Raw genomic sequence first — 9426 nt, forward strand, 5'->3', positions numbered from 1 at the left:
GTAGATGTGTATGGAGATTAGTATCTCTCGTGTGTGCGTGTATGTCTGTGCCTGTCTACACACACGCTGAACTGAATTATATCAATTCTCCTGAGATCACGGTATTTATTTAAGTACTCTTCCCAGGTCATAACTGTAACACTCACTTAATAGCATTAATCCCTCGTTATAATGTAAACACAACGGCCATTGTATTCCCAATCTGAATTGTTCCACTAATTATTAAAGAGGAGGAACTAAAAGCAATCAATTCGTGTACATAAACTTACTTACAACACTCCTGCTGGCAAAGGAACAGACTTGGCTTCCCAAATAAAAATGCAGAGAGTATAGTACATTTTGCAAGGCATGCAAGTTGACTTAGAGGGATTCATGTATGACTTTATAATGTTATAATTAATTTTGCATTCTCAGCTCTCCAGCTGCTGCTCCGCTCAGAAGCAGAGATCGTATACTTAGAAAGCGGAACACAGGAATTGACTATTCAGATGTAATCACATGATATCGATCATTCCATAGAATATGAAAGTGTTTCATATAAAGCTCTTGGTTTTAGAGTTTCTATATTTATTTAATATATGGGCATTAATTACCAAGCAGGGAAGCAAATGTCTTTTTTTGTAATCTGTTGCACTGAGTTTACCAGTTGTTTATCACTCTGTTGTCAGGAAGTTGCGAGTTAATGACAAGAAATACCTGTTGGTGTTAACCTGCTCTTCCCCCTCACCTGCTTTTTTAAGGGATTGTCTCTTCTACAGGCCAGCTGATAGGTCTGGATAGGAATTAATCCGGTGTGTCTTGTGGCCAGATCCTTACTGCTGCATGCGGGGGCAGGGGTAAACTGGTATATAGGCTTCACTGAAGAGGAAGAAATGAGAGGAAAGAAATAAAAAATCAGGGAGAAAAAAAAAAAAGTGAAAAGTCGGAATACTTCAGACAGCACATGCACGCCGGTAGTTGACCATAGCTTCAGTGTGTCATTTTTACCACTGTGTCTCAGGCTATTGAACCGCCTTCTCGAAGTGTATTTTCTTTATTAGCTGCATGTTTACTTGATTGACGATAGACTGGTTCGCTAACCCGCAATTCTCCAGCTATTGCTGTCTCCTTTCTTGTCAGTGGCGACTCCCTGGCGTCCCTCAACAGCTGAGTTTTCTCCATCATACCCTAACTGGAATTATCTCAGGTATTCCACAAAGTCGGCTGTGAACGTCAAGTCACTTCATTTGCTTAAATACGGGCAAAGTGCTCACTCCTAGTTGTTGGAAAAACAAAACACACAATTTGATGGTCTTTCTTTTTTTCTTTCTTTTTTTTCCCCCGAGAGCACCTAAACAATTGTTTTTCCAGCTCGTCCCTGACTGGTAAACCGGCACAGGTTGCATGTGAAGGGCTTTGTGGGAGGCGTGGTGGTTTACAGTCCCGCTGCTCCGGCGGCCCAGCCCCTACCTGCCAGCCCGACCCTGCCCCTCCCGGGCGACGGTGGCAGGGCGCCAGTGCGGGCCAGGCGACACGGGGCGGCCTAGTGCACCTCGGCCTTGCCGACAGTGGCTCGGTGGGGCAGGAAGGGCCCAACGCCGTCCACCGGGCATGGGGGAGTGCGGCGGGGCTAGCGAGAGCCCCGACAGGGCAGCGGTAGAGGAAGGAAGGGAATAGTGAGACAGCCAGGGGCCAGTGAACTCGGCCAGTGAAGAAAAGGCCGGAGCTCGAGTGCAGGCAACTCACCACCGGCTTCTGAAGGGTTCCTCCAGAGCAGACATTAAAACAAACAAACAAATAAACAACAATAAAACCAAACTAAAACCCCAACAAAACAAAAAACACAAGAAATACACACGTACATGTATGCATTTATTTATGTTTGCACCAAGGAGACAAGATCAGTGCCTTCACTGGTCCTTCTGTATTCAGACTAGAGCAGAGCTGGCCATGCCTAGAAGCTGGTGGTGGCTGGCCAAAGGGAGGGAGCAAAGGAAAATATTACATTGTTTGGGAAATTAATTGCATATCAGTCATATTCCAGGAGAGTTATGTGAACAGGGGGAAGGGAGGAAGAGAGGGGAAGCAAATAGCCCCCGGAAGGAGTCACCCAGGCCTCTTCTCCACACACCAGACAAGGAAGAATAGAAATGAAAGAAAGATGAGGGGATTCTTTTTTTTTAGTTTTTTGTCCCTTCATATCAAAGGCACTCCATGTATATATCTTGACCATTTGTGGCAACTTATCAAACTATAAAGCTCTCACTGCCAAGGACTGAGTAATTCTGGATCTGCTAATCTGAGCAGTCACTATTCTCTTTTTCCATACAGGGCAGTTCTTATACAAAGTCCTTGCACACTACCCAGTTCCCCTGCACACAACCCAGCTCCCTCCCATCTGGCCCCGCATACCCACACGCCTGCAAATGCGTGTGAGGTACGTGTGTGTGCATATGGTACTTCAGTCACTGCATGTGTGGTGGGATCCATATATTTATAATACGTATTCTTTTCAGTCACCGACGTACATATAGTAAGAGTAAGCGAGGGGTTGTAATTGAAAGTGTGCGAAAGAGTATTTATGGCTCCGCGAGGCCGGAGAGGAGCTGATGAGCATTATCATCGTTCGGCTTCAGCAGTGTGCTCGCAGTCGGAGAGGCTTGCATTACAAAGCCTGCCTTCGCTGCCTGCCTGCCTGCTTGCCTGCCTGCCGGCCGCGGGAGGAGACGGGGCCGAAGCGGGAGGGGGCGGGCCCGACGCGCTATGCAGATGAGTGGCGGTGACGGACAGCTCTGTTTTCCAATGTCCCTCAGAAACTCGGGTGCTCCTTCCCTCAACTCTTCACTTCAGACTCTATACTTCCCCCAAAATACAGGCTCGCAGGCGCTGGGGGAGCTGGCTGGCTGGGAGAACTCTATATACAGCAGCCACTTTTCTGATTTTGGAGGCTCGCATCTGTCTCTCCCCCTCTTCCCTTCTGTTTCTTTCCCTTTCTCTCGCTCTTTCTCTTTCTATTAACCCTCTCCTCTTCCGTCTCTTCCAGATGCCCTTCCCCTCGCGGCTAGATTTCTGACCGCTCAATTTGTTTTCCCTTTTTGGGGGGGTGTTTTATTTCTTTTTTTTTCCGCTCCTGTTTGTTTTCATTCTGACGGGGTGCGCATGGAGGGGAGCATATAACAATTCTAATTCTCTACATAACTGCACAGAGCCAACAGCGGAGAGAGAGAGAGAGAGAGGAGAGAGAGGAGAGAGAGAGGGGGAGGGAGGGAGGGCGGGCGGGAGAGAGGGAGAGTGAGAGCACGAAAGCAGCGCCAGGAGCAGCGGCAGCAGCAGGGCCGGTCACCCTCGCCCCCTCCCTGCTCCTGTGCACGCCAGAGCAAGCCATGTCCTATCCTCAGGGTTACCTCTACCAGCCCCCCGGCTCGCTGGCTCTGTACTCCTGCCCGGCGTACGGGGCCTCAGCGCTGGCGGCCCCTAGGAGCGAGGAGCTGACCAGGTCTTCGTCGGGATCGGCGTTCAGCCCTTACCCGGGATCGGCAGCTTTCACCGCCCAGGCGGCAGCCACAGGCTTCACCAGTCCGCTCCAGTACTCCACAGACCCTGCCACGGGATTCCCCTCCTACATGGTAACTACCGAAGAGAAACCCTCTCCTTCTTCATTAGCATCCGCATTCTCATCCTCATCATCTCCAGCCTCTCTCCTCACACACTCAACATCAGCCCCCGACATCACGTCGCACAGCCGGGCGCCCCGCACCGTCGCCACCTCCGCGCTGCCGGCGCCAGCCGCGCACCGCACCACGCCGGGGCCGACAGGGAGGCGGGGAGCGGAGCGGCGCGGCGGGCCGGGGCTGGGGCCGGGGCCGGGGCGCCGTCATGCTCCGAGCCCCATCCAAGTGCGGTTCGGGCGGGCCTGGGACCGGGGCTCGCCCCGCGGTTCGCGAAGTCGTGCGGGAACCCTGATTAATGATATACGGATCATCTCAAGCCGATGGATGCTTTCATTCTCCCCTTGTCCTGCTTTCCTTACCTCTCCCCCCCCCCTGCCCCCCCCCCCCCCCCTTATTTTCACCGTGGTAGGATACGAGAGGGTTTCATTTTTTCTTTTTCTTTTCTTCTTTCTTTTCTTCTTTCTTTTCTCCCCTCCCCCCCCTCCCCCTTTTATTCCCTCTCTTTTTAAGGTGGTGTTTAGAAGCGCTGCAGGTTTTATCCCCGTGTGGGTTTATTTACTTTTAGTGTGCTTTCTGCTAATGGTTTAACTGGATTTTAGGAATGAAAAGGAGCATCTGTTTGCTATCTGTGAGCTTTGCTTAAGACCACGATAGTTGTGGTGGCCGCAGTTTCGGATTTCACTTTCTTCTTATTAGTTAAAAGCAGCATTTGCAAATCCATGTGTGTATTCCGTGCATAAACAATATAAATAAAACCATAAACTATATAAATAAGCTGCACATCTAGATGGTTACATAGTTTTATAAACACAGAGATTTAGACACGTAGCTAGTCCGCACACACAAAGACCTGTGCACGGAATTTGAGATTGGAGCCGCTGTCGAGATCCTAGGAAGGGATGGCAGAGGGCTAACTTGCTGTTCTTGCAGAGTGACAGGGAAACTACTTGGTTTCTATCTGTAAAATACGGTATATAAATTGTCGTTCGGTCTTTATTCGAGGTGATACAAAAGATTTGAGGTTCTGGCTTGCTTTCTTTTCCTGTTGAGAAAGCAGTAGGCGAGTGGTTGGAAGTTGCAGCGAGGCTGTGAACTGTGTGGGATATTAGGTGATGTTGCGCCGGTTCCTCGCCGATCTGTGGGATTCAGAGACGTGCTGGAAGTTAGCGAGTTCAGTAGCGATATCTTTAACTTTTCTTGCATTATGCAGACTTAAATAAGCGCAATTTAAACGTTAAAGGGCGAATTAAAATGCTAATTACATCGCATTTGAACAATTCGAAACGGTGCATATCTTCTGATTTGCAAATTGGATTTGCAATGCATTAGTGCAGTGAATTGCTAAGTGGTGGCTTTGTTGTATTTTCTATAGCAAAAAAAGGAAACATCTTTTGAACCTTTGGGAGAAATGTAGATATCAAAACGCTACCTGTAGGGCCTTTAAAATGTCTATGCGGTTCAAAAATTATATTGGGAAATATTCAATTACAAGAAGCTGAAATTAGTCAGAAAGATTAAAACATCGCTGATTTTAAGCTCGTGTGCCTGCCTGTGTCTGTATGCTGGGTGGAGAAAGGCGGGGGGGGGGGGGGGGGAGGATCACAACTTAATGGCCTTTGGGTGCTGCTTCTCCCCCCTATAGAATATGGATACAAGACACCATCCTGGGGAAATACAAATAAAACCGCCGATTTCGCCTTGACAACTTACTAATGGCTATCACCAGTAACAAATTGCCAACCCCGCCGTTTTGTTCTGTCCAGGGCTCTCCTTACGACGCCCATACGACAGGGATGACCGGAGCCATCAGCTACCACCCGTACGGCAGCCCTGCCTACCCCTACCAGCTCAACGACCCCGCGTACAGGAAAAACGCCACCCGCGACGCCACAGCCACGCTGAAGGCCTGGCTGCAGGAGCATCGCAAGAACCCCTACCCAACCAAGGGCGAGAAGATCATGCTGGCCATCATCACCAAGATGACCCTTACCCAGGTCTCTACCTGGTTCGCTAACGCCCGGCGGCGGCTCAAGAAGGAGAACAAGATGACCTGGGCTCCGCGGAACAAGAGTGAGGATGAAGACGACGATGAAGGCGACGGGACAAGAAGTAAAGAAGAAAGTCCTGAGAAGATGCCCGAGAGCAACGAAACCTCCGCGGAGGACGAAGGTGGGCGAGGGGTGACAGCGGGCGCGGCGGGATGGCTCCATCCCGCTTCGTCATGTCCCCGCGGGAGTGGGACAGCCATGAAGGACCGGATGGGGGGACGGGGTGACGCTGCGTTTAACAAAAAAGCCCCCCAGACGTATTTCGTCCCGTCTTTTCCAGCTGCTCTGGGTTCTTATTGCCGCGCAGTGCCGGTGACCAAGGCGGGCGGGGGGCGGCAGCGCCGTACGGGGCGAGGCGCGGGGTGCCTCGCTGGAGCTAGACCCAGGGGATGGATGTGCCTTGAAACGGGATTGCGGGGAAAAGGCCGGAACGGCCAGCGTCACCCTGCCCTCCGCGGTGGCGGTGGCCATGCTCGTTTCTCATCCGCTTTCTTTTGCCATTCCCCCCTCCCTGACTCTTCTTTTCTGTGCCCGGTGGACCCTTGCAGGGATCAGTTTGCAAGTCGACTCGCTGACTGATCACTCGTGCTCGGCCGAATCGGACGGCGAGAAACTGCCCTGCCGAGCGGGCGACCCCCTCTGCGAGTCGGGCTCTGAATGCAAGGACAAGTACGAGGACATCGAAGAGGAGGAGGACGAGGAGGACGAGGAAGAGGAAGAGGACATCGAGGAGGATGACGGCGGCGGCCGGGAGCGCGACCCGCCGGCCAAGCCCGCCACCTCCTCGCCCCTGGCCGCCGTGGAGGCCCCGCTCCTCGGCCACCCGCACGCCGACGCCGCACGCAGCGCCAGCAAGGCGGCGCTGGGCGGCCGCACCTCCCCCGGGCCCCAGACGCCGGCCAGCAAACCCAAACTGTGGTCGCTGGCCGAAATCGCCACCTCGGACCTCAAGAGCCAGACACTGGGCCAAGGCTGCCAGCCTGCGCCGCTCTCCTCGGCCACCTCCGCCTCTGCACCGCACAGCGCTGCCTATTCCCCCTCCTCCCTCCTGGGGAGGCATATTTATTACACCTCACCGTTTTATAGCAATTATACAAACTATGGGAACTTTAACGCTCTGCAGAGCCAGGGAATCCTAAGATACAACTCCGCAGCAGTGGCTTCAAACGAAGGACTAAGTCAGACTGTCCTAAATGCCAGCTCTGTCCACAAGCAGAGCAGTGACTCTTTGAAAACAATCACTAACCAGCTAGAACAACATTACAGGCCCTCTAGTTATGACTCTAAGAAAGGTAGGTGACTTGTTTTCACTGCTTTTCCCCCACTTTTCCCTCACCCTCCTTCCCTGACCCGTGCAAGTCCCTTTATATGCTGTAAATACTGGAACCTTCTCAGGAGAAAACAGTGAACAGACTGTGACCACTGCCACTGCCTAAATAAGATGGGCAATAGTTTAATTTGGGGATTAAAATCAGCGTGTCACCATAGTATCGATACCTGCCTCTACGAACTGAGAGAGGAAATGTAAAACAGGACTTAAAGACCAGTCTCATAGGCTGCAGACACAGCAGCAATTTTTGAAGGAAAACTACACACAAAGATATTGAGAGAGTACTGGTATCACTGCCAGTAATTGTTTTCTTTTTTTGTTTTGTTTTGGTTTTGGTTTTTTTTTTTTTTTTTGTGACAAACTGAGCTCGCTCTTTGTTTTCAATGTTCCAATGGTCTTTTTGCACTTTTGGGGTTCAGAAAATTGCTGACCTTGGATGTGAAATTATTTGGAGCACAACATTTTTACCTTTTTTTAAAAATTATTATTATTATTTGTTGATTTTTTTAAAGACAGTTTTGCACTAATGTAATTGCCAGCTTCTTCTAACAAAATACTTGAGATAAGGGTAATTATAAAATATTGGCCAGCCGTTTAGGAGACCTAGCTATGAATTCTACATGAGTGAGGGCTGGGACCTACACACACTGTATAATCTAGTTAGCTGGCTGTGTCCTGTGACTAACTGACGGTTATATTTTGACAGATCCCACTGAAGTCTGCACAGTAGGAGTACAACCATACCTATAGAAGTGCAATCACACAGCAATGCAAGTAAGTGAGAACATTTTCTATTACACTGATCATTTGGCATCAGGTCTAAGACGTGCTGCACAGTTCTGGACTTGCTTAAAGTTAATTTCTTGCTTCATTACTTAAGAGTCTGATTACAAAGTAAGACACTCTGTCCTGCTGGTTTTTTCAACCTCTCATTATGACTTTTTTTTCTAGGATTTGCCTTAATTTTGAAGTCAGGTTAGACAGTTCCCTCACCTTGCATACTTTTTGTTTGTGTAAGGCAAAGCCATAATTATTAAAATGGTACGGAAAGAAAGATTTAGAAAAAAATACCTGTTAAAGTATCGTTGTTTTTAAAAAGTGCTTGTGTTTACATGGCAGTACATTCTGAGTGAGACTTCATCTAGTGACCATGTATTTAAAATAAAAAGGATAATTGTTAGAGACTGACATGCATCTTAAGTGGGGATGTTTTCTGGGAATTGCCTCTTGCCTAGATAAGAATGTCATTTCTAATACCTCCACTGTCCAGGGCTAAATAAACAGCCACAAACAAATCTATCCTGCCAATATTTTTTTCAACTATTTTTTTTTTCTGTAGAAGAAATTAGATGAATAAAAAATTGCCTTATTTACTTTTTAATTTTTTTTCTTCTCCCCCCCCAACTCCCCCATCTAATAGTGTTAGAGTGTAATTGAAGGATTTTTGGATGATCTGGTTTTTTCCTTGGTCCACAGGTAGGTGTCACAATTGCTTTGAAAAAAGTCAGCAAGCCATCATCTCTCCCCAAGCTAATATATATAACAAATCTCTAAATCCGGATCACATCTTGTGCCACTGTATAAAAGAAGACCACAGAGCACTATTAAATCTTCAGACTCTAATTATTAAACCAGAATTTTGTTGGACATATGTGAGTTTGCTGGTATAGTAGTTTCCCCAATGTATGTGTGACTTTTGAAAACAGATCTGTTTTTCTCAGGATATCTTGAATTGATCACTTCATTGCCACGGTATATATTCAATAGGTGTGATAGGATTTATTGTAAAATTTATTTGTAAAAGATGTATACAGTAGAGATAATAAAGATGTGATTGGAGAACTTGAGTCCTTACAAAGTGGAAACAAATTTGATATTTATTTTTGTAATGATATAAAGCTTCTAGTAATTTATGCAAGTTGTATTGCAATGGAATCTGAACTTTTTGTAAATAAATTTTGCCTGGTTTTTATTTGAAACATTGATGGTTATACAATCTTTGGTTCTTAAACGAGAATTCTTTACTAATTTATATCTCTAATTGTAAATAAAAACAGACTAGTCTGCAACAATATGGTGGTTTTCATTTATTTTCCCCAAAATAATAACTCATTACTTAGAAAATGACAAAAGTTGTAATTTCACTAGTAAAGCTTAGGCCATAAAATCAATAAGCAATTTAAATATGTTGCAAAGATATACTTTGCATAAATTAATTCCTTCTGGTTTGTTCCATTATACTTAAGCTTTAAATACACACATGTGTGCAAATATGTATTTGTGTATATATATATATATGCATATACGTAGAGAAAGTGATGTGAATATATGCATGTTTCTTATAAACTATTTATGTTGGGTGTGAAGTAGCTCTTTATTTGGGTTAACATTCATTAAA

At 47.2% G+C, this 9426-nt stretch overlaps 1 protein-coding gene across 1 annotated transcript; it reads left to right on the forward strand.

The window, feature by feature from the left end:
• The first annotated feature begins 3362 nt into the window (after window positions 1–3362).
• On the forward strand, window positions 3363–7778 carry IRX2 (iroquois homeobox 2). The gene is made up of 4 exons (XM_054381835.1): window positions 3363–3605; window positions 5414–5819; window positions 6247–6990; window positions 7735–7778. Exons 1-4 carry the CDS (start codon window positions 3363–3365, stop codon window positions 7776–7778), a joined length of 1437 nt encoding a protein of 478 aa, XP_054237810.1.
• Window positions 7779–9426: the final 1648 nt, after the last annotated feature.

This window comes from Indicator indicator, chromosome 6, assembly GCF_027791375.1.
Source record: "Indicator indicator isolate 239-I01 chromosome 6, UM_Iind_1.1, whole genome shotgun sequence".
NCBI classification, from domain to species: Eukaryota; Metazoa; Chordata; class Aves; order Piciformes; family Indicatoridae; genus Indicator; species Indicator indicator.